At 40.7% G+C, this 25,280-nt stretch overlaps 2 protein-coding genes across 2 annotated transcripts in view; one reads left to right on the top strand and one right to left on the bottom strand.

Moving 5' to 3' along the window:
* Nucleotides 1-65: 65 nt before the first annotated feature.
* LOC110854195 (gem-associated protein 5) lies at nt 66-5,786 on the top strand. The gene is made up of 13 exons (XM_022102598.2): nt 66-251; nt 328-961; nt 1,029-1,251; nt 1,329-1,696; nt 1,776-2,075; nt 2,293-2,780; nt 2,872-3,226; nt 3,310-3,466; nt 3,542-3,919; nt 3,997-4,610; nt 4,677-4,901; nt 4,963-5,128; nt 5,202-5,786. The coding sequence occupies exons 2-13, from the start codon at nt 338-340 to the stop codon at nt 5,429-5,431; spliced, it is 4,128 nt and encodes a 1,375-aa protein (XP_021958290.1). The 5' UTR covers nt 66-251; nt 328-337; the 3' UTR covers nt 5,432-5,786.
* A 2-nt stretch (nt 5,787-5,788) lies between these two features.
* The window catches only part of LOC110854135, a 37,541-nt gene continuing 18,049 nt past the window's right edge, over nt 5,789-25,280 (bottom strand). Inside the window, exons 5-22 of the mRNA XM_022102536.2 lie at nt 15,664-15,771; nt 15,554-15,591; nt 15,294-15,330; nt 15,169-15,206; nt 14,947-15,016; nt 14,590-14,868; nt 12,292-12,462; nt 12,114-12,176; nt 11,532-11,693; nt 10,827-10,993; nt 10,682-10,758; nt 9,999-10,471; nt 9,496-9,767; nt 8,975-9,421; nt 7,100-8,894; nt 6,957-7,031; nt 6,763-6,867; nt 5,789-6,685 (exon numbers count right to left, since the gene is read on the bottom strand). Coding sequence (XP_021958228.2) covers nt 6,569-6,685; nt 6,763-6,867; nt 6,957-7,031; nt 7,100-8,894; nt 8,975-9,421; nt 9,496-9,767; nt 9,999-10,471; nt 10,682-10,758; nt 10,827-10,993; nt 11,532-11,693; nt 12,114-12,176; nt 12,292-12,462; nt 14,590-14,868; nt 14,947-15,016; nt 15,169-15,206; nt 15,294-15,330; nt 15,554-15,591; nt 15,664-15,771 — 4,494 coding nt within the window. The 3' untranslated portion in view covers nt 5,789-6,568. The remainder of the gene's footprint in view (nt 6,686-6,762; nt 6,868-6,956; nt 7,032-7,099; nt 8,895-8,974; nt 9,422-9,495; nt 9,768-9,998; nt 10,472-10,681; nt 10,759-10,826; nt 10,994-11,531; nt 11,694-12,113; nt 12,177-12,291; nt 12,463-14,589; nt 14,869-14,946; nt 15,017-15,168; nt 15,207-15,293; nt 15,331-15,553; nt 15,592-15,663; nt 15,772-25,280) is intronic.

The following is a 25,280-nucleotide window of genomic DNA, read 5'->3' on the forward strand; positions in this document are numbered from 1 at the left end:
AGCACAAATCGGAAAACCACCAAAAAGACAAAAACGTCAAGCAGAAGCATTCCGCCGAAAGTGCTGAGTGAGCGAAGAAGCGAGCGAGTAGTGCAGGGAAAGAAATGAAGTAGAATTTTTTGGATTGGTTTTGAAGTTTGATTCAAAATTTGATTCGAAAATTTATATTTCCAAGTTATTTTGTCAAGTTGGAGGGTAGATGAGGTAGGAGAGAGGATCTAGCAAGTCGTGTTGATCAGTTTCTTTGTGGGGTAAGTAAAAGATAAAAGTGAAGGAACGTAAGATTTTAAGGACGAATTAATTTATAGTTTGTACGTATTTAATCAGGGACACCAAAATGGCAATTGTACACGAACACAGTTCCATCGTTCAAGACGTTGAAGTAGTTGATTTGACGGATGAAGTCGCTGGACCAAGTACGAGTACACCGGCCGAGGCAACTCCATCGCCAACCGTAATGACGGAACAAAATGCGTCGTGTTCGGCGTCTAATAATGAAGCATCTCCTCCTGTAATTGCGGAGAAGGTCGTATTTCCACCACCGTGCTCTTGGTACAAGAGCTCTATTGCTGCCTCCCGTGACGACATGTGGGCGTATTGTGCCGCCGGAGTTATCGTCCTAGTCTATCCACCAATCTCTTATCCATCCAAGCCGGAAGAGCTGGTCATTCCACCCGAAGCGAAGAAAAATCCTGAGGAGCAACAAGCAGCAGGAGACATTGGTCAAATACATGGTGCAAGTCCGAAAGTTGCCAGTGATACGTCTTCTAACAAACGATGGCCGAGATTCGAGCTGGTTGGACCCCAACTTGAAAAATATAATGCAATCAGCTTTTGCCAGAGTTCCTGGGACTATTTGCCTGTGGCTAACGCTCCCTTGGTGTCTGGATGTGAAAGGGGGGTTGTTCGAATATGGAATTTGGATAATAAATCGACAATGATTTTCCATGATAGTCACACCGTAAGTTTGATAAGTAATTAATAATTAAATAATTAATCTGTTAACTTGAAATAAAAATCATATGCAGGGAAATCCAATCACGGGTCTTGACTGGTCTCCATGCGATCATTCAGTTATCTACGCGATTGACGATAAGGGAACAATGAGCGTCTGGGACGTTGTGAAAAACACACTTCGAACCATGAACTTTGGAAAAATCAATCCGACTTGTCTGAACGCGTCGCCAAATGAAAGAGATATAGTTTGCTTTGGTACCAGAGGTGGGAACGTGCTAATTGTGGATGTCACCGGTATTATTCAGCTCTACTTTCACTGTTAAAAAATCAATTAATTTCTCAAGTCATTTGATTTAATAATTTTTTAACAGGAAATAGCGGTAAAATCCTGGCAAAAGTTCGTCACGAAGAGGAAGTAGTGTCCACAGCGTGGATGCCTAAAGGAGAATTTGATCTCGTGAAATACTTCAATGCTGGAGCAAAGACAAAGCTTCCTTTACTCGCATCGAGCATTCACTCCATGAAAATGCCCTCCATTCGGGTTTGGGACAAGATGGGGGCAGACATTGGGAAGTTGCAAGTTTGGGACAAGGACGGCAGAGTCAGACCATTCAAAATGTTTGGGAGTGCGGGTTGGGCTAGAGATCCTAATTCTGGGAAATTGCTAATGATTTCTACCGGACGACGAGGAGAAGTGTACGCCTGGTCGAACGATATTGTTCCCACATTGCTTCACAACGTGCGTATCTTATCTTTCGTAGATAATTTATTCAAGACGATTAATTTGATAAATAATTTCATATTGTTTCCCAAACTAGGCTCACACCCACAATGCTATTTTTGCAATCGTCCAATGTGGGGACATCGTATGGTCGCTGGCATACGAACCAGTCATTGTTGGTTATAATTTGAGGACGATGGAGGTTGAATGTGTCATCCCCACATTCAAAGGAATATGTGTCCTCTCTCCGTCTCCCGTGGATTCATCTCGACTAGCAATTGGAGGAACAGATTCTGTTATTCGTGTCCTTAAATGCGTCTCCGGCTACCCGAATGAAGGTGATGGTTGCAATAGAGCTCCAATTCTCACTCATCGATTGAAGGGGAAAGTTACTGCCGTAAGAGTCTGACTACTTATTTTTATCTATACATAAAGTGAACGAGTTATGTACTGTGCGGGTGGAGCTTAAACCTACGGCCTCCTGAAGTACCTTGTGCTGAGACTAGGGTTTCTCGTGAGTTTAGCTCCATTCGCACAGCACATAACAAACTCACTTCAAGTTTAGTCGATAATACTTACGTATTTTAAAGTGCATAATGCAATGATAATAATAGATGGCATGGCACCCCACCCGCGATAACTTCATTGGATTCGGCACTGATGAAGGCGTCCTTGGCGTTTACGAGTTGAAAGAAAACAATCGATTCGCGACACAGTTTGAGCGTCGAGTCAACGGAACGGTTTATACCGTCATGTTTGGCCCTTCAGTCTATACTGAAGGTTATGTACGACCTTCTCGCGAAACTGCTGAACCTGAAAATGCTGCTGGAGCTTCTTATGATGATGACGCTGCCCTTCCTGCTGAAAGCGAGGGTTCTCCTGAGAACAAAAAGGAAAAGGATCAAATGATGCTGTACGCGTGTGGAGGAAATACGGTGTACATGATCAGCCCATCTAGACCTACAAATGCGTTGATTAACGTGAGCAGGATTATTGAAGCAAGTAATCAAAATAATAAGAGCAGTAGTCTATGTACCAACAAAGCTACGGAGGTTCGATGGGCCCCAGACTTTTCATTGTTGGCCGTTGGATACCATGATGGGTAAGTATTTATTTGCATAACTATCCGTCTGTCTGTTGGAAATCATGTTTGAGGCACTGAACATAAGAACTTGCATTTTTTGAATGTGTAGGCGTATAGAGTTGTATACCCCACCCAATTTGAAAGTAGTCTGTTGGATAAAGTGTCACTTGCGTGCTGTTCAGTTTCTAACTTGGAGGCCTTTCGACTTCAAAAGTGGGCAAGAAAGTGAAACCCGATGGCTGGCTTCTGCATCGAATGATGGCACAACCCGTTTGTATAATCTTGGTACACTGTACAACGAGTTGAAGGCGAATGCAAGTGATCCCGTCATAGAAAAAGAACCATTAATGCTGATCAGTAGCGAGGCTACATTGCAAGGTCACGGAGTTCGGGTTATTTCTTGTGCCTGGAGTCCCTTTAATAAGAACTTGCTTGTTACTGTGGCATATGATTGTACTGCGATTGTAAGTTATACTAACGTTTATAAAATTGATAAATTTTTATGACTTGATTGACTAATTGCTGAATTCGCCTCGCGAAATTATAGATATGGAATATTGAAGATGGATCACACGTGGCACGTTATATGAATCATTTGCATCGCCTAGTGGCTTGCTGTTTCCATCCAACTGATCCATATAAAGTGATTTCCGTCAGTGACGAGCAATCCTGCGACTTCTCCGTCCATGTCTGGGATTATCGAGGTGAATAGTGTTGAATGCAATTTAATACGCAGTTGTAAATGAGCAAAGTAATTTAACTAATTAATTTCATTCCAGCCCACCCATTTCGACGATCCGCGCCTAAAAAAATTCTTGGATGCAGACCCGTGCAAGCCGTTAAAGCGACCAATGAAACAATTCGTGCCACTGAGGAAGTCCAGCAAGTGGTGTCGATTCAGCACGTTGGTGCAGGGAAAGTCGTCGCCAGTGGTTCGACCAAGAAGACGACAAAGCCCAAGTCTCTTCTCCCACTTACATCAAACAGCCTTATTAACAGCAAATGCTCAATTACTGAAGAATTGACTTATCTCGCGGATAAAAAGCCAGTCAAAGGAGGAAGTGCTGCTCAAGCATGGCAGGATCCAGATCATCCATCCGTCTATCTAGGAGTTTTAGGAAGTGCGGAGAATTGTGTAGAGATGCTTAAAGTAGAGCGTAAGTTATAATTTAATTTGTTACTCTATTATTACTAAAAAAGAATTAAAAATAATAAATTGTGTTAATATTTATAGGGCGAGGTCACGACGCCAAAAAACAATTTGACCACTCTGTTATTCTCTCAGGTTGGATGGGAGACAGCAAATGGATTGAAAAAGCCATCAAGAATCGTCAAGTCACGGAATCCATGATTATTATGGCATCTCCATTTTCACAGAAATTATACTTGGAGGCAGTGAGCGTATTTGCGGAGCAATTGGTCGACAGCGAAGAATACGTCCGAGCCAGCATGTACTTCCTGCTCGTTGGCAAGCTTGACACTGCCGTGAAAGTTCTCGTGGACCATGCCTTATTCCGTGAAGCCGTCTCTCTGCTCAAGGCTAATCAACCGGATAATAAGGAATTACTCCATGAAGTATTGGTAAAATGGGCTTATCGTGCAATCAATGACGGAAACTATGAATTGGCAACAAAAATCTACTTCTCCTCTGGGGAATACTCAAACGCACTGGCGGTCATTGAGAAGCGTGCACTTCCATACGCTTTCCATGCTGGATGCTACATTTCATCCAAGTTGGGCGACGATAAAAAGTTGGAAATGTTTGGAACAAAATTTGTCCTGGACGCGATTACTACTGGAGCATATAATGAGTGTTTCAACTTGATCGAGGACCATCCCACCTTGAAGGTACTTAATTTAGCAAACTCTAAGTTAATGTGCATTGTATTACAATAATTTATTTTATTATTGCAGTGGCTCACTTCAATTGTTAAGGTTCATGAATGCTTGACTGGATTTTCCAAGTACGCTAAGAGTATCAAGACTGAAAAAGATTTTGATATGTGGAGGATGATTCTTGCCAATTTGATTGACGAAATTCGAGGATACATGGGTGAAGTTGAGGGGAAAGATTTGGATTTGGATATCACAAAGATTTGCACTAACATTCTGGTCTCAATCCCCCAAAGTGAAGCAGATGTAAGACGAACTTAATTATTGGCCTTACTGATTTTTATTACAAATATTTTCTTGTACACAGGCTCACCAAATCATCACCAAAAATTTAAGCCTTATGATGATTGGAATTCACGACCACGAAAGTGCTATAGCCAAAGCTGTTGAAATTATCAAATTAGCAGATGCTTGGTTTGAGAAGAAACAGATTCCATTGTATTTCTCTGTGGTGATGATGACTGACTTTGTTGGTATGTATTTATGTGCCTTTGATCGATCCACTTATTTATCTAATCAATAACACCATCAATCTGTTATTTGCAGTCACTGAGTTCAAATACTCGTCTGTGGATGAGCTTCCCGAGAACGTTACTTCTGCAAAACGCAATGCAATCCTACTTTTGAAAAATTCTCTGAATCTCATTGATGATGAAGCAGCCATAAATGCCGAAGAAGAAGAAAGTGGTCACCCCTCTGGGGAAGAAGGTGCTACTCAAACTAATGGGGACTCGACCGTCGCGGTTGAAGACGAACCTGCTACTCCTTCTACTTAAGTAAAACCAGGAGACTCAATATTCTCTTAAATGGAAACTCAATTTTTCGCTTTTTTATCTACATTTATTTTAGATACTTAATTTTTTCTATCCATTAATTAATTTTTGCTACTTAAATATAATGAAGTATTGATATAAAACTGCTGTGTTCAGAATTTCTGGTCTCTAAAGACAAAAAGAGAATTGTCAATGTACCTTTACAACGATTTTTGAAGTCGTTAGTGATACAAACTCAACACATCATACCAGTAATAATTCTAGCTTTATTACCAACAGTATTTATTCATTCATGAATTATAAAAATTTTCATTGTGTGCTTGATACGGAAATAAACTTGAATTGATTTATTTCATTATATGAACTTGTAAGATTGAAATATATTCCTTTATTTCTACAAAGTGAAAAGAATGTAATATTAATTGAAAACAGGAGCGGACGGCATTTTAGCAAATTTTAAATCCGCACAATAATATTCATACCAACTAAAAACGTATATATTCACAATTTATGTAAGCTATTTCTATCTACGCAGGATTGGGTGGTAGCATAAATACATGCACACATATTTTACGAATACTATGTAATTTTTGGACTTTAATGACTCAGACCATGATGATAAGCAAGCGATTTGTCTCAATTTCCTGAAATGCACCAAACGAAGCTGATTGAATTACTGATTATCTTTCTGTAGCATCAATTTTACCAGAACAAGAAGCGAGTACAAAATATAATTTGATAACATTTTCCCATAAATATAGTACTTAGCAGTAGAGCAAATATAATACAAATTTTACAATTATTTTTTCTTTCCATAATTTCAATAAAACTTAAGGAATGATAATTTAAGTATGTACATGTTAAGATCTCGTGTTTAGTTGGCGTCGATGGGAGGAGGGTGATGTAAAAGTTTTCGTGGCTGGAATCGTTACACAATTTGTATTTAATTTAACAATTAGTGAGTGAAGACAAACTCACACGACGGCTCGGAAGTCAGATTGGATTGGAAGAAGTAAACGTTCTTTTTTTAAAGTTTGTAATTAAAAATCAAGCTAATTTTTTTGCAAGAAAAAAATATGTATTTACATAATTTATACTTCGAAAATCTATAAAATTTCTACGTTTATGAATCTTGAATTTTTATTTTAATCGTTGTGTGACGTTGGCCAAGCAGACGGCGAATGCTTGAAGTGCCGAGAACGGGTACTGAAAGTCCAAAGTGTAAGCATTCCCGTCGATTCTTCCAAATTGCATGACCTACACGGAGAAAGTTAGAGTTATTTAGTTAATTTATGGAATCATGCCATGCATAACATATTTATATGGATTTTTACCTGTTTTCCTCGAAACTCAATCTGGAAGTTCTTTGCGGACTCTTGCGTCACACGACCCCCAAAATCGAGTTGGTATACTTGAGAATTTTCATTCCACATTGGAGCCTTGTTAATAAAAATAGATCAATTTACATAAAATGCCTTTTAATGGGATGCTTCGAGCTCCGACCCGATTCTTTGAGATTAATCCTTACCTTGTTATTCATAACAAACTCCCTTCGTCGAGGGAACGGACAATTTTCGACGTTGTGGACCTTTTTATTTCTCAACTGGAAAAGTAGGATAAAATTTTAAAACTTGTCAAACAAAGTAAGTGCTTATCTACTTAGATTCTAACCTTCTGACGGAGCTGCTGTTTCTGAAAAGTTTCCAAATCTCTGAACGGGGCATTAATCGACGTGACCGAAGTCCTTCTCGAACTCGGCGTTGGAGAACGAGTCGGACTATCAACGGAGGACCTATTTCCCGACAAATTTCTAATATGGTGACCCTCATCGAGAAGCAGTGACCCACTCGAGCCACCCGCCCCCTCCTCGTCCGAAGAGTCGATAATCGTCCTTCCCCCACTATTGTTACTGCTGCTGTTTGACCGATCATTATTCCGATTCTTGTTCCTCCTCCTGCTTAACAGCGGAGAATTGGCGAAAAGTTGACGAAACGGGGAAGACGCGGAGGAAAGGTAGCTCGGCCTGCTTTTCGCCTTTCTCTGTTCCCTCGGCGTGGAAGGGGCCGAATTTCTCGGCTGGTGTTGCGGCGATCCAGGCGGAATGAAGGAAGAACTGGCAGGATTTCCACCTCCACCGGAACCGGAAGTGCTGCTTGTCGTCGTCGGAGGAACAAGTCGCTTGTTGCTATCGCTCTGTTGAGATTGGTGATTCAACCTGCTGTTGAGGTCCCTCCTTCGAAGGAGCGGCGTCAGTAAGGAGAGCGACCTCCTGTGCGTGGTAGGCGTCGGGGTCGGGCTGGACAAGGGGGACGAAGGGGGCACCGGCTCAATCCCATCCTCACTACTCCGTGGGGAATGTTGCGACTGGGAACGACTCCTCTGAGCAAATCGGCCCCCTGGCGTTGGTGGCGTCATCCTTCTACTACTGCCCAGAAGAGGACTTGACGACTTACCACCATTGGCAATGGAAGAAGACGAAGAATTACTCGCTATAGAGGAACTTGTTGAGCATAATGACGCGGTAAGATTTTTGTTGAAAGAACTTTTGGCCGGTGTGGGAGGGGGTGCGGCTCTACTATTTTTTGGCAGTGTGGCAAACGACGTGGTGCAACTATTACTACCGCTGCTGCTGCTGGCTTGTTGTGGAAGCAGTTTTTTCGAAGTGGATGGGAAGTTGCAGTTTGGGCAGGGGGTTGAAGAACTAGAGGCAGCATTGCTACTACCTTGCTGCGCGATACCCCCACTTTTCCACCAACTGATATCACAGCTATCCCAACTTTTACTCTTGCCACATTCCCTTAACCTCATTTTCGTAGATCCTGTCGCAGTATTTTCTGTGTGTGGGGATGGTCCTCCAGACTGTTTCTGACCGTTATCATCCTTCCTCTTGACCAGGATCAATCTTTTCGGTGGGGAATTTGAGACACCCTCATTGCTCACGATATCAAGAGAAAGCTGCCCTTGACGATCCACCGAGTCCAGGAAGGACGCGCTCATACTTCTCCTCACGTGGATGGGGAGGGTCGCCGTCGGTTGGATGACGAGTGGGGAGGAAATCTCTTCGTTACCATCTTCCCCCGCAGCATTCCAACAAATTCGAGTCGGACTTCGGATCGAGGATGAAGTTCGGTGAAGGGATGGCAAAGGTGCGGAAGTCTGGTGTTGATGACTCGACCCTGCGCCGCCTACTTCTGCGTTCTCATCGATACTATTTTCTACTTGAGCAGTGACTAAATTATTACTTTTATTAGCAACGCCGCCTCGATTCTGCGGTGTTGCAGGGACGACGTGGGAACTTGACGATGACGAGGCATCAATACTGCTTCGGCGACGGATTATACCGGGAGACGAGGACGGCGAGGCGTAGTCGCATCTCTGACAGACGGTAGAATTTTGTTGGACGGATGTTAGCGTAGAACTTGGACCGGATCCAGACTGTTGTTGGATGGTTTGTCTCAAAATCTCCCTAAAAAAGCAGGTCAATGGTTGTACGTTGAAGTGAAAGCATGAATGAGATTAGTTCAAGTTTACGTATTAGTGTCTCACCTCAGATGAACCATGTCTGGGTTGGTGGTGGCCCCATTCACATAAGTGAAATCATCCTGCTCATCATCAGAGTACACTTCACACGGATTATTGACCAATCCTCCGGCCGAGGAAGTTTGCCCTTCTTCGTTACTTGGATCCATTGCATTTGCAGAATTATAAGATACGGTTGACGAGGAAGATGTTGGGGCAGCAACAGAAGCTCCAGTATTATTGTTATGATTGTGATTAGTACTCCCAAAATATCCTGAAGATGATGAAACTTCACTTGAAGAGATTTGGAGATTATTTCCAGCCGACGAGGAGGAAGCAGGCGACCTCGTCGAGCTGCTTCTTGGCTGGAGAAAGCACCGATTAGGTGGAACCACTGGTGAACCGGCCCCCTGTGGATGGTAGATTACGTGATGCCCATGAAAAATTTCACTGCTCCCTCCATTCCCAGTTCCACTGAAAGCATAAAAATTATTAAGGCACAAATTCATACTACTTATTTTCTTGAGTACTAAAAAGCAGTCACCCACCTATATTGATGGTGATGGATGGAATCGTTGCCCACAATGACGGAGAAATCTTCCTCGTCCTCTTCATCCGCGTGCGAGTAGGTCCTGTCGGGGGAGAGGAAGATGTCATCTCTCAGCTCCGTGATCAACAACGTCATCTGCCTGGGTTGCAAATGGAGGAGCGACGTTTTGTAGGTGACGGACCCTAAATTTTCTGGTAGTGCGGAGGCGAGTCCATGAATCTTGAACTTTGTCCCGAATATGTTGGAAGTCACTTCGACCAGCCGGACGTTCTGTGGTGGGCAAAGTAAAAGCAGAGCACAGTCAGCAGGCGGTAAAGATATATATAAGGAGAGATTTATAAGACGGGACACGTCTCTGCCTGAGTGACAGTTCATTTATCACTCTCCGGAGAGAAAGTAGTGGGATGAATTCTAAAGATTTCATTTCTTTTCAGCAGGATGTACATAAAACTGGGCTTTTTTTCTCTACATTCTGCAGAATTTTGTGATACGATGACATACCTCAGGAAGGACATCGTTGTAAAGCAATTGTTCCGGAGTGGTTGGTTCCGGCATGAGATGGACGGAAGACCTCGTTCTCTCCCATTCTCTCTCCCTCTCCCTCATTAACATCCTCTCACGCTCCCGTTGCCGATTTCGATACCGTTTCCTCTGCATTCTTGGACTTGCACAGAGTTCGACATCGTCAGACTCTGAGCTATCGCTGTAGCCCGGATTGGACATTGCCCCACCACCTGCTTGCACTCCGACGCCGTTCGTCGTAGTGGTCGCACTGGATCTGAGCCCCCCCATTCCACTGCTTGTACTCGTACTTGTGCTCGTACTGGTGCTAGTTCCACCACCGCTTTCATTTCCTCGTGATGACGTCGATGCATTGTAAACATCTTGAAGAATATTTACTTTCTCGTTTGGCGGAGGTGCGAGCGAGGCCGTGTTGTTGAACAGGGTGACGGCAACGTTGAAAGTATTTCCACCTGTGCATATATACACACAGAAATAATGAGTGGAAAACTTTGTAGGTGGGTTTTCCTTAGATTTTTATACTGGTGGGATTTAATCCTGGGGAAAGTTGCAATTAAGAAGAATTACTCAAGTCGAGAAATCCGACTTTATTGCCATCCTTCCCCATTAGAGAGAGGCTCGTAATTTAGTTCAATTAATGAAAAAAGCTGCCTTGCACTCACCCTGAGAGGCTGGAGAAATGGCTTGAGGATCAAAAATAACAAATTCTGGTCTGATTTTGGACGTCCGCTTCCCCTTCCTGAAAATGAATGAGGATTAATATAATTACCATATTTTAGGAGGTATAAAACGTATCCGAATACTCACAATATTGGGACTAAGCCCCCCAAATATTCGACGTAGAGGGTGTAGACCGTCCCCGCACTTTGATTCGTTTCCTCCTCGTGCCGTATCATGGTGCAGTGGAGGCGAAGGGAGCCGGAGGGAGGGTGACTTACGAATTCGCGAAGTTCCCGAAAATTTGGGAGGATTGACTGAAAAATTTGAATTTATAAAAAAAAGTTAACGTGGAGTGGAAGAGAGATACATTTCAAAATTTCAACAAATGAAAGTATGTATGCAAATTCTCAGAGTTCCCGAAAATTTGGGAGGATTGACTGAAAAATTTTGACTAAAAAAATTAACGTGGAGTGAAAGAGACGCATTTTAACAAAGTGAAAGTATGTACTACGATCTCTTTTACACAGAGTCTCAAATTGCCTCATGTACAAAGTCCCTATTTTGTAGCATATGCCTTTCGTTGTGGTTATAAAAGTGGTTATAATGTGACATTAACATAGTGAAAGTGCAATAAAGGCTGAGAAGTAATCGCGACAGTGAGAATTTGGGTCCAACTTTCTCCATTACTTTTCCCCCACAAGTAACTTTCCAGAGTAGGATTTGATATAGAAAAGCACATTTTCCTCCACAATTACTTCCACTAATGCGACACACATACATCGTTAAGTTATCTAAATCTAGTACACACATTTACTACGAGCACACAGTTCAAAGAACACATTTTCTCCTCACCACAATCGTTTGAGTGTGCAGGGATGAAATTAAAGTCCGCACTGGCATCGGGATTGGAAGATGGGAAACACAAGTCTCCGCACTTAACGCTTTGTAGACTGCGAGACGACATAGAAGTTGTAAAGTTGCGATTCTTTTCGACACCCAGCCAACATGGATTACCTGACAAGTTGACAATAGCAAAATTACGACGCTGCACAAAAAATTTGTTTTTCAGTTACAATAGAGGTTATCCAACATATACTCGCAGATTTGGGCAAAAACTTGTGTCAGTCGATCAGAAACTTAATTACTATGAAATTTGCAAAAGGCACGATCCCCCAATGGGCACGTTTCGCCGAGATATTCGCATTCAAAGAGGAGAAAATGCTTTCTAAAGTTGACAAATTTTGCACTTTCCAAATTTACTGCGTGTTTTCTCCTCTTCGGATGCAAATATCTTTGGCAAACGTGTCCATTGGCAGATTTTGTCTTTTCCAAATTTCATACTACTTAAATGTGTGATCGATTGACACAATTTTGCTAAAAATCTGTGAGCATTCGTCGTGAGACCTCTTATTTTTTAGCCCGATAAAAACTTACTTTCCCCGTAGCTACAAAAATTCTTTTATCATTATGCCCCCAGGTCATCGCAGTAACTGGCGACTAGAGGAGAATAAAGAGAAAAAAATACATAAATATGAATAAAATTATAATTTTCTTTTCAACACCCACTTTCACTTCATCTCTTGGGAAAGAAAGATAAATATATTCAACTAACTTTTGTATGTGGCACAGTCAAGTTAAGAACACGGACGCCAGCCGGACTATAAATATGCAAATAGTTGGCATACTCTTTGACCTTTAGACCCGACTCGGTCACAACTTCGATAGGACGACTTCCCGCAACGGCTAGAAAATCACCAGAATTGCTCCATTCCATCTGCAACCCCTGAAAAAGGATAAGCCATTTATTAGCATGAGATGATGACAAGAGAAGTACGAAAACATTATTATTTTAACTGACATGCATAAAATTGTCCATATTTCATGTCAATAAATTTGCGGCGGTATGTAATGGATCCTTTTAATGGAGAAAGTTGACAATAAAATTATGCGAAATAAAAATACAGATACCAGCCTCACCAACAGTGGCCGCGGAAGGAAGCCGTGGGGACATTAACATTGTAGGATAGGGGAAGGGAGGGGTTTATATAACATGGGGAGATGATAGGGACATCGAATAACCGTGGGGACATTGTCCCTCTGCCCCCCCCCCTTCCGCGGCCACTGTTCACCAAGTTGTGGCTGTTTTAAGCAATGGGAAAAAATCTTATCTTTCACCCTGCCCTGTGTTGGTTGTTGGTTTTTTGTTGAGTAAAAAGTCATAAAATATCTGAGATGCACGGAATATGACAAGAATCCTATTTTATCTCGATAAAAGTGTCACGAACGGATAAAAACGTTCTCATCCAGAAAAATAAGGCTTATTATTATACGACCCTCGCCCCCTTTCCCTCTCTCTCTCTGTGTGCGAGGTACATTACGATGAATAATTAATAGGCAGCAGCAGTGACCAGTTCATCCATCCAACTAACTGGTAAACTAATAAAATATTGTATTTTCCTAACTACTTAACTCGTGAGCAAACATTTCGCAAATTATATGGGGGTAAGCTTCGTTATTACTTTGCGCTATATATTTTCACGTGTATTTGCTCAGTTATGAATATATATCGCAGAGAGATGCAAACTTTCTCCGTAAATTCTGGTGAAGCACTTTGCTGAATAAATTCCATGTAGCCAATTTCGCCATTCTTTTTATGCCCTGCGGAACCATTTCCTTCCATTCGATATTGCGATAGGATGAGATTATATCTTTACTACAATCATCTCTCACAGTGGCCGCGGAAGCTGGAGGGGACAAAAGAGGGACAATGTCCCCAGGGTTATTTGATGACCCTGTCATCTCCTCATGTTATATAAACGCCTCCCTCCCTATAATTTCCCCAAATGTCCCCACAGCTTCCGCGGCCCCTGATCTCTTATGGCGCTACCACCACTACCAGCTCGCACACTTTTTTTGCAATTCGCATTTCATGAAGGCATCCATCCATGAATATTATTTTCTTTTGTACTCCTCGCGTCGTGACATTTCTGGGAAAGAAGAAGTTGCGAAATGTGACCATCCATGATTGACTGGCTGGAGTACTTCTCTCTTCCTGGAAAGAATGGCTTTCATCCTCCCAAAAGAACAAAGGGGGTGCTTTAAAGGCGTGCTAAATTGAAAATAGTGGCAATTTAGGCCACGCCACGATGGAGAGAATCGTGAAGACCTGGCTGGTACGTACTTCTACTCCTCATTTATTCGTGAACACATTCAGCAAAATATTTGCATTTCGCAAATCCCTAAACCGTAATTGTTCTCGGGAACTCGTTTAATTTACGTAGTTGAATAACGCCTCAAGCCAGATTTGAATTAAAATTCATTCAAAGCGACAAAGGATGAATAACACTTGGGTGAATAATAATCTCGGGGAACAGATATGATCAAGTAGCGGAAGCGAAGTGTGGCTTGGTGACCTTTTGAACTATAAGGTCCGCTAACGAACTCTCAATCGATAAAAGTTAGGTGTCGAATCTACACGGTCAATATCCGGGAAAAATTTATAAAAAAGTCGACCCGTTTGAAAGTTACCGTCCGCCGAACGGACGGACAAATTGATCACAATAAATCGCATCACCTCTTTCCTCTTCTCCTGATGTAACTAATGTTAAGCCCCCTTCAACGCTTCACTCGAATTCTACTTTACATTTTACGAATATCCTCTCTACCAAGCGGGAATTGTTTACCCAACCTCAATTGTCGAGTTACATGGCAAGTGTGAAGTGAGTGAAGTAACATTTGCACTGTTTGATCTTTCTAGCGAGATAAAGTTCTTGATTGATTCCGTTCCACTTTCTGTCGCACCGCACATTATACAAAGACATCAAAGCGTGGTTCGTCGGTTGGTTGGTTGGTGACAACGACAAGAGAGGCATAAAGTATTAAGAGAAGAGACTCTGTTTTATGGACTCACATGCATCCCGGTGAAAATATAGAGTGGGGCGATGTCGTCGTAATTGTTCATCAAATAGATTCCGCCCGTGGTAAAACAAACAGCGAGCAGGAATGGACGCTTGGCGCCATTCGCGGTGTAGTGATTCGGCTCCCCCTCCTCAGATTCTTCCATCTTGAATTTTTCACAACTCCACGACATGTTGGCGATGGGGGAGTCGGAAGGAAGCTGGACTTGAGAAAGCATTGTGCCGTGCACGTCCATAACGACGATTTGACCGTTGCTCGTCCCAAAATAGACCTGGAGAATTAAGGAAGTAAGTAGGGATTTTTTGAGGGATGCTTTCTCCTCGTGGAAGTTAAAGGTCAACTTATGTACCTGAAGGTCATCCGGTGTCCAGATCCCGCAGGTGATTGTCCCATCAAGATTCAAACCGGTGGACCAATATCTATAGATTAAACAGAAAACTCATTACAGGAAGAAATTTGCAAACGGTTTGGAAAATATTAAGTTTTTCCAATATCTTGAACTACAATCCAAAATTAGACAACCCAAAATGGACTGACACAATTAAAATCATATTTTTAAGCAAACACTCACCTCTGACCAGCCACGGAGCCGACGAGAACGAAGCCATCCTAGAAGAATTTTGCATTCAATTTTGAGATGCAAGATCGAAGGAGAAAGTTCTATTGTGAAATTGAGTATTTATAGTTTTACTGTACCTGATAACAGATTAATGCCATCCGACCATCATGTGACCTGTATAGAACATTAAGGTATTCAGGAAAATCATCTAATTGACTTATTTATGATTTGTCATAACTTGATAAAAAAAATACTTTGGCTTCGAAACGTCACGTATTTGAAATGTGTTTCAAAACAAAATAAAAATATCTACCAAAAAAATTTAGCAGAGTACCACATTAAAATAATTTCGACATTTTCTCCTGTACCAAATGTGAACTTGATTTCTTGTACTTACCACGAAAAATGTGTAACTGGAGTGCTCCTATCATTGATCTATGTGCAAAATAATTTACATTTGTTGATTCTGACGATTAATTCACCAATTTAATTTTAAAATTCACCAACCAGCTCTATACTCCACCTTCCCTCAAACTTTATCCAGACAAAGATGATCCCTGAACTGTCGCAAGAGGCTAATTTTTGATACGGCTCGTTCCAACATGTTCTCGTTACCTGGTGGAAATTTAAAAACAAAGGAAACCCATAAAATTTTCACCCATAAATTATTTACGAGTACTCGATGAACTCTCATTTTGTGCCGTGTTTTGGTTGCATAATAACAAATAGTTTAACAAATCATCACATTCTACTCGATTTGATTACGGTTTTATTTCAGATCAAGTTTAATGCGATACGTCGTTCAGTTTACACCCACTTAAACCACAGAAAGTTCTAGTGCTCTCATTTAATTACACATTTCATTTCTCTCTGGTTTCATTGTGTTACTTGGTTAATTCATGCATTTCATCTTGTTCTGGTTAATTTGCTGCTCCCGAAACCCGATCTACTTTACGATCTGCTTGATATAGATAAATTGAGACTACTTTGCTTACCATGCAATCTCCCTACCTGCTGCTCTAATGAGTGTTATATGCACAGAATACAGTGGCCGCGGAAATGTAGGGACAGAGGGACAATGTCCCCACGGTTGTTCGATGTCCTCATCATCTCTCCATGTTATATAAATCACTCCCTCCCCTATCCCACAATGTTAATGTCCCCAGATGTCCCCACGGCTTCCGCGGCCACTGCAACTGTGTACATAATGTGCATAATTCCTTAATCACTCATAACACAACATTCACCTCATTTCCAGTTTCACTCGATTACGAAATACTCCACAAAGAACACCAAACTTTCGCATCATCGTGTGAATTGGATCACATTCCACATTTCAGTTAGAAATTTGATGCTCATTGTCTGTCCATAGAAGGTCAACTGCATCCCTTTCATACATAATCAGTAACTCTGTATATATACATTTCTCTCCGGGGAAAGTTGTGCAAGCCGTAACCTTGCCTTGCATTATTTCTCAGAGAGAAACTGCCACAAACAGTCTTTCACGTCCGCGTACCGCAGTCCGCAACCCAAAACCGAACGTACATACAATTTCAAGGTTGGATGGAGTGGAATTGATCAGGTCGCCTTTTATGTAAGAGGTGTGGTCCCTAACAAAATATCTCTCTGGCACATTTCCACTAAATAGAATACTTTCAAGAGATTCCAATTACGTGCAGACGCATAGCCCTGAATTAATATAATAATTTCGGAGAATTGTTGTTGAAATGAAAGTGTCATTATTACCACAACCACCATCACCACCACCATCATCATCACCTTGGTTCAACTTTGGCAACAAATATAATATGGTCATTATAACTTGATTATACGGTTTCATGTAACCTATGACCTTTTCCCGTGCTAAATGCCTATCTCAAGTGGTAGGTTCGTTACTCTGACTGGGCAAACAAAGTGCCAAAAACTATGCAAACAATAACATAATTAATTCCAAAATGTTCTTCAAGAACTCGTATTTTTTAAGCAGAGACAGATGCAAACATTTGCTCGTCTAGGATGAAATGACGACAATTCAAATGCTAAGTTTTCATCGGTGCTTGAGAAGAAAGAAGAAAACAAAACAAATTATTTAACGCTGATGTCTTTGTCAAGTTTTGTGGTGAACTTCTTACGTCTTTCTTGCTCATTCAGTCGTGGTCTCTCGACAGAGAAATGAACAACACCTTGAACAATTTGATGTTTTCTTATCTAATCATAAGTTTTCCATTGTTTCAATTGCGTCATTTGGCGAGGGATTCGATCTCTAAATTGGGATGTTTTTTTATGGGAATAATTCCATCAAATAAAAAAAGTAGGAATATCCAAAATCTGTTTTTTTTGCCTAATGAAGATGACAATGGTTCATTGAAAACTATTAATTTTCGAAGCAAAATCAAGTAATAATGCCCGAAAACCTCAGAAATTTATAATCATAAAAAAATTAACTCGATTTTTTTGCAACTTGTATAACTTTGCAAAAATATGTTCTCAAAATTTCGTCTCTAGGGTTTACTTATACAGGTCCCACTTTCTCTCGATAGTCAATTCTGCTGCTCAATCAAACGGCGAGACAACTGCTAAAATATTTAGGAGATAAGAGATCTCTCTCCCTCCGTTCCACTTACAGTGACAATAATGAATAATGGACGCCCATCTGGGCAAACCAAGTAAGTACATTTCCAAGAATAATAGAAAGACGTGTGAAGGACGGATGAAAATGGAATATACCCTGCACGACCTTTAATTTTAATGATACAGGACACAATTATGCATTAAGTGGAAAACGAGAAGTTTTAGCAGCATAAATAATTACAACCTTCATTTTGTTAGATGCGGAAATTCGTATCTGAAGGTATTAATGTAATCTGTATTTTACTAAAAATTGCCTTATGCCACCAAACCCCAACAAAATCATCTTAACACCCTTCAAAATGCACCATAAAAATCAATGAGACACCCCAATTCACCACCTTACTTAAATCGAAATGTAGTAATAAAATTGTATCCTCCGTGGGTGAGGTGAGAGAAATTTTTTATTGGGACTGATATTTCGTCTTTTTTTACGTCTACGTCAACCCGTGTTGCGTACGATGGTTGATTTTATGGTCCATTCCATACTTTCTCCATGGGATATCTTTCGTCGTGTGCTGTGACATCGTATGACGATTCGAGCAGATGTGTCCATTCCCATCGTGGGTGGGTGGTCGTCGTCCAGTGTCGTCCCTCCATATTCTATTATTTAGCATTCAACTCCTATATAAATCACAAAGAAAGCCCTGAATGCATTCTATTTACCCTCGTGTAAATAAAATCCGAAGTATTTCTCTGAACGTAAAGTATCACTCGTGACGAAAAAAAAACAAAAAGCTCTGAAAATTTACATGTTTTGGAACTACCTGTGAATAAAACAAGAGATGCGATCCTTCCTCTAAGAAAATAAAATATTTGCCAAAAAAACTCACAACGTACGTCGTTCGTCGTACGTCATTCCGATCACGTCAATGTCGTATCACTTGCCATGTCATCGTCATATATCATGTCATCCATCCTCCGTGTGCGACAAAAACAGAATAAATCGTATACCTAATCTCAGAATTTTGCAGGATTGAAAAGTCTCTGACATGAATAAAATTGGGAGGTGACGATGACGATGCTCTTTCACTTTACACTTTTATTTTATTTTATGAATATGGAAAAAAATTGAGGTAGAGCTTTCTCTTACAGTTTCAAATTCAATTCAAATTCCTGAAATTTCCACATGAAAGAAATTCTATCCATAATTTTGTATAGACTTTTCTTATTACTCTTTGATCGTGGGGCATGAATTTTTTATTAAAACTTGAAACGGAGAGGTGTCTATGATGTAATAAGAATGAGGTCGTTCATGCATATTCTTCAGTGAGATAAATAAATCTATCCATCCACTTATGTTTCAAATAACCTTAAAAATATCAGTGAAAGTCGTCGAGAAGAGAATAATAATTCATGTGCCATCAAATTCTAAAAATACTTGAAAACTGTTTACGTCATACACTTCAAGTTTCATAAAGTATATGTAATTATACATTTGATTTTCTCTCTGTTGACTCAATTTCAAGCCCACGGACGACGGAACCAAATTACTTTTCTAAACATAAGATGGGCAGAATAATCTCGATGAATTGTTAGTCAACTTCTCAAATCTGGTGGTTCCCAATTTCAGTCCTTTTGATCTCTATTTTCGTCTCCCCCATTCTAAAATTCGACAAAAATATGTATTTACGTACGTACCTAGTCAACTTTTGTGAAAGGTGAGTGAAACCAAGCATGTAAGACACACTTATCTGTAGAGGATAAGGGGAGGGTTGATGTTGATATCATACATATATTTTACACAACCACAGACAGATGCTCACCTCCCTCAATAAATATATCTGTTCGTGACACGTACATTATGTCAATGTCAAATTTCCATTAGAAAATATCACATCAGAAAAATAAGATGGTTCACCTAGCTCACAAGCAGTGGCCGCGGAAGGTATGGGGACATCTGGGGACATTAACATTGTAGGATAGGGGGAGGGAAGGGTTTATATAACATGGGGAGATGATGGGGACATCGAACAACCATGGGGACATTGTCCCTCTGTTCTGTCCCCACAGTTCCGCGGCCACTGCGCACACCAGAGTGACGGAGGTGTCAGACGCCAGAGTTTCAAATGTGAAACGTAATACGCCCGAATGGATGCATTTATTGCCTCATTTTGCACACTTTTTGCGTCAGAATAATACCCACTGCTAAATAAAATAAAACTTTCTCCTTTCTATTTAAGTAATGGGTTATTTAACCTTTCTCTCAAATCAGGCATGTTCATTAGCTATCATACGATTTATTATATCGCAGTGTTGCATTTGTTACGAATTCTCCTGATCCATCCATCCATTTGGTTTCGCTTCCCTGACAATGAGAATTTCTCCCTGGGGAGCAATCCCATGTGAAACAAGGGCTGCGCGTGGTTTGATCCAAATAAAAGAAAGCTACCAACCAAACCACCACAGCCACCCGTCCAAAATCTGAGCTCTGAGTGACGTATGTTGGTAATTAAACATTCATCTCGTCTTTCCAGCCCAATGTTATTCAGAGTTTTACATAGTTACAGTTTAGTCAGAGAGGGAATGAATACTTGATTATCCTCGCTTGTCCGTTTCAATTTAGATTTATTTCCAATGTAGGCAGGGAGAGGGTCTCGACCCGACCTCAAGTTACCCTTAGCCAGTGGCCGCGGAAGCCATCATGGGGACATCTGGGGACATTAGCATTATAGGATGGGAGAGGGAGGGGTTTATATAACATGGGGAGATGATGCGGACATCGAATAACCGTGAGGACATTGCCCCCCTGTCCCCACCCTTCCGCGGCCACTGTCCTTAGCCACCAACGAATATTGGAAATCTAAACCACTTCTCTAACTAAACAACAACTTTCCCCGTCACACGATTCGCTTGTTTTGGTCAAGAACTGGTCCGAAAAACGGAGAGAAACCCGATATTTTTTCATATGTACGTAATGTTGAAATTGGATGAGGAATGTTGCCCGAAATGTGAGAACCTCGTATTTGCATATGAATGCAATAATATAATTACGTCAGGAAGGGTTGAAGCAATTCAACCCGGGTGAAAAATCCCTATTACGCAATTTAATTTAATTCAAATCAAATCAAGACAGGGTTCACTCTCCCATGAGGAACATTGAGTACTTAATTTGAATAGTTTGCGTGTGGTTGTTTGCCTGGTGCCAATTAAATATTGGTTGAACGATAGCTCAAACGAGGCTTGTAATTGTGAAACAAAACGTAGATTTCCTTCCTCCATCTTTTCAGTTTTATACGAGTCTTGGTCATGCGAGAGAAAGTAAATTGATCCCATTTTGCCAACTTTCTCTCCACTTTCTGCACATAATTAATCATCGCTTGTGCGAGGTGAGGTGTAGGGATTGAGCTTAACCATCATTTCATTAGTGGCTGGATAGATGGATGGATGTTTTTGGTCATTAGTAAATTTGTAAAGCTTTCACTTTGATACGTACATTTATTTTTTTATCCAGCTCTATTGATTGACTGACACACATGCTGTATACAAATGCGTAGCATGTCCTAGACCACGCAACTGCTGTAAAGATAAATATAGCTCTCAACCAGGCAACGAAAACCAACTCGAATCGTCGATACGTACGTACGTACGTATGTATTGATATTAATGACGCTAAATGATGTATTGATTACCCTCCTGTCCACCACACCCTGTGCACACACACAACTCAACATAATGCCACGCCACGTATTGGGTTGGTCAATTCGCAAATAAATTGGAAAATCTCATTTCTTTCGGGCACGATCTTCTTGGATGTCGAATAACTGTTGCTTTCTCCGTGCTTTTTGTGTACGGTTTTTTCTTTTGCTGCTGGTTTTTGTACAGTTTCTTATAGATCAACGTCCATGTATGGACGGTCCATTTACCTTTTGGTTTGGTTGACCTCGACCCAAAAATAAGGGGAAGAAGGAGAAGCGATAATTATATATATATAGACAAGGCGAATCTTAATTCTCGGGAGGATATGTTTCCTCCTTTTTTGGGAAATATCGTATGAAAATCTATCTATATGACAAGTAATCACGTGTGATTAAAAAACTATACTCCGATCTGGTATATGATGAAATTTGTAGAAAATCTATTTTACAAGATCAGGTAATAAAATAAAATTTGATAAATTTCTACGTCGATATATAAATTTGAAGGTAAATCTTAATCCTATAATCTTAATAGATACTGCATGTAGTTCAAAATTAAATAGATCACAATTTCATATGTGACAATTCAACAAAATAAAAAAATGACATACATAACCTCCATTTCATTCCCGTTTCGTTACACAATTCATATAAATTGTCTCAACTTTAGAGTGCAAAGTTTGCTCAACTTTCGTTCTCTTATATCATCATCTAAAATTAAGTTGCTTGTTCCCGTTGATAAAATGACTCACTTTCCTGTCCTCCCATCGTAAATTGCAATTCAGCACAAAATAAATGTATTTAGGGTAAGGTCAGTCAAGTCGTGTGGCACACGTGATGCATACAAATTGCAAACTTTTCGATTGTCGGAAGGATGTCATCTCCAGCGTATAAATGAATGAAACAGGGTCGCCTAAATGTATAGGTACCTATATCGTCCTCCTCCTCCTCACTTCACGTCATGTCACATTAACGTCAAGCAGTCCGCAGTTATCGCAGGCAGGGTTTTATCAGTCGCCGCGGAACAGAGGGGCAATGTCCCCACGGTTGTTCGATGTTCGCATCATCTCCCCGTGTTATACAAACCCCTCCCTCCCCTATCCCACAATGTTAATGTGCCCGTGGCCTCCGCGGCCACTGGGTTTTATTACCATTATCATCCGTCGCCCTTCTCTCTTCGTCTTATTATTATCGGTTTGTTTGCCTCAATTCACAACTCATGGAGAAAGAAAGACGAACATCAACTAAAACTCAGACACGATTCCGATTCTGGCTCTGCTCCAAGTAGACGGGATGAGAATAAACCGTGTCAAACGAAGGTAAGAAAGTGGCGATTGGAATTTCCTTTAAAATGACACCAAATTTCAGTTTGCTACGAAAATGTTGGTGCATAATACCCCACATGACCCCCACCGGTGATTGACTGATTTCGTCCATCTTCGAACTTAACTCCTCATTTGACCCTACTATGCGCACATATGTGCAAAATTTCAACTCAATCGGATTAGTTTTACGACAGCTACCACGTGACGGGTACATAAGCCCTGCCTGACTCGGGCTAAAAATTCCAAACATGTGAAATATTGAGTATCAAAGTTTTATCAAAGTGTTTAATATAAAATAATATTTATTTTAAACATATTTCTTAAACAATTAAAATGATCTTCCTCACATCACAAAAAAATCTCCGATGAGACGAAAGTAACCCATACATCCAGATCATCTAGATCAATAAGATGATGACTCCCGAGAAGAAGTTTTATCTCATTGTAATGCACCCATTATAATGACTACAATTACTGGAGCAAGCAAAAGACAGCAAAAGCAGCACACCCAAAAGACTATACACCCTGTAATCATGTTCCTGTTTGCTTGCCGTTCTTGATCCATCCTCTGTGCCATTGCTGGATTCACCATCCCAGCGTAAGGAGTACCATCATAGACGCCACCAACGTTTGGACCACCAGCATAGACGCCGACGCTACCACCATAAAAGCCCCCACCGAATGGGCAACCACCTCCGACCACCACAACGTTGGGGTTGTACGCGGGTGGATATGCAGGAGTGTAGGCGCTGGAATGAGGGATTTGAACAGTTTGAAATAATAATTCAAATAGGATAATCTGTCATCCAACCAACCTGCCGTACTGGGCTTGACCTTGTGCTTGTGCCATTGTCGAAAGGGGGACGAGTAAGAGTTGAGGTTTTCGAAAAGTGACGAGAATTGACGGTTAACGGCTTGTTTTTGGAAAAATTGTTTGCAAATTTGACGTCAAATTAAGTAGTGTCGGTTGGCACATGAGGATTTATGTAGGAGCAGACTTTGTACAATGTTGCTAGACAATTTAACATGTTCGGTCAAATGAATTATTTTTTTTCTGACCAAAAAATATTAAGGTTTCACGATTTTGAATACCAATTCGGTTGGCAAAAATTTGTGTTTTCCATACACAGCACTTTATTTTTAAAAAAAATAACCCATTTGTCGTCACGTATTACGATCGCTGAATGTCAATGCATCTTGCTTACAAACGCGAAGATGGACCGACAGACAAAACTATCACATCAAACAGCTCACGCCACTTAACAACGTGCAGTTTGAGAGATTCCGCACTCGGGATTCTTATCGCGAACATTTCCTTGTTCACTCACTCTCTTCTATTCCAGCAAATTCACAAGTTTGGGTAAAATAAAATGAAATTGTTCATCTTTTATTTTTCCGAGTTTCTATGTATCTATCTCATATTTCCTCTCCCATCTCACGTACTTTCGACTTCCTTGAACAACTAAACAGATACAGGATTACACAGAAGAAACCTTTGTAATTCGCTTGACTTTCACCCACGAGTTCGAGCAGATAAAGAAGAGACACACGGGGCAGGATGGGAAGTAGTCGAAAAATGAAAAGGGAACCAAAAGTCATGGCCAAGTTAAGACAAGAGAAAGTTGAACAAGTCCCTCGGGACTTTTTTACCAGTCAAGACTAATACAAAAAAGAGGAGGCTGTTCCAAAAAGCAAATATCAAATGCCACCGTGCTACTTTCACCTCGTCCAATTTGCAACATTTCTCTTCAAGCTACAGCTACCTTACCAAATCGTATGCATCATTTTAATATGCGAATCTTTTTGCATCCAGTGAACCAGCGAGTGCATAAAGCTTACACATACTCATTGTTGCGAATTAAGGTTGGATTTGCGAAAAAAAGCAGAATTTAATATTATCATTCCATGTACTTTCCCCTTCACATGGTTCTCCACTTTTTTGGCAAGCAAGCATATTTCCCTTAAGAATTCCTCTCTGATGTTGAAACACTTTCGCTCAATTTAATTTTGATTCCGTGCGTGATCTCTTCGTTATATTTTACTTTACTTCTCTTTGAAATCTTATTTTGGTGGGTGGGAGATTTGAAAAAGCTGAGAATTTTTTTACGACCCAGCCATTTGGGATTGGGACAAATATGTAAGAGTGAAAAATGATGGTGTAGACAGAAAGTAAAGAGATTATTATGCCAGCCAGCCAACAATTATGCAGTGGTACACTGTAAAAAAATATGGTAGTGTCACGTACTGGTTTGGTAATAACTTTTTACCGGATTGGTAGTAGTTTGTGTCTGTTTGTGTTTGTGAGTAGTAAATTTTCCATTATCACAACCGGTATTAACTGTTATTACCAGTGCTGGTAGAGCTAGATATAAATATTTACTTTAGTCAGTAATGATTTAACACCAGTTTTCTAAGGGTGTATGCTTTCACCCTGTAATATAAACGTAACAAGCAAACTGCATGTATCGAATCCTGTCGGATCGCATGCTCCACTGCAGTTGAACGAATTGACTGACGAGTAGATACAAAATGT

Source organism: Folsomia candida, unplaced genomic scaffold (genome assembly GCF_002217175.1).
Source record: "Folsomia candida strain VU population unplaced genomic scaffold, ASM221717v1 Fcan01_Sc009, whole genome shotgun sequence".
In the NCBI taxonomy this organism is placed as follows: domain Eukaryota; kingdom Metazoa; phylum Arthropoda; class Collembola; order Entomobryomorpha; family Isotomidae; genus Folsomia; species Folsomia candida.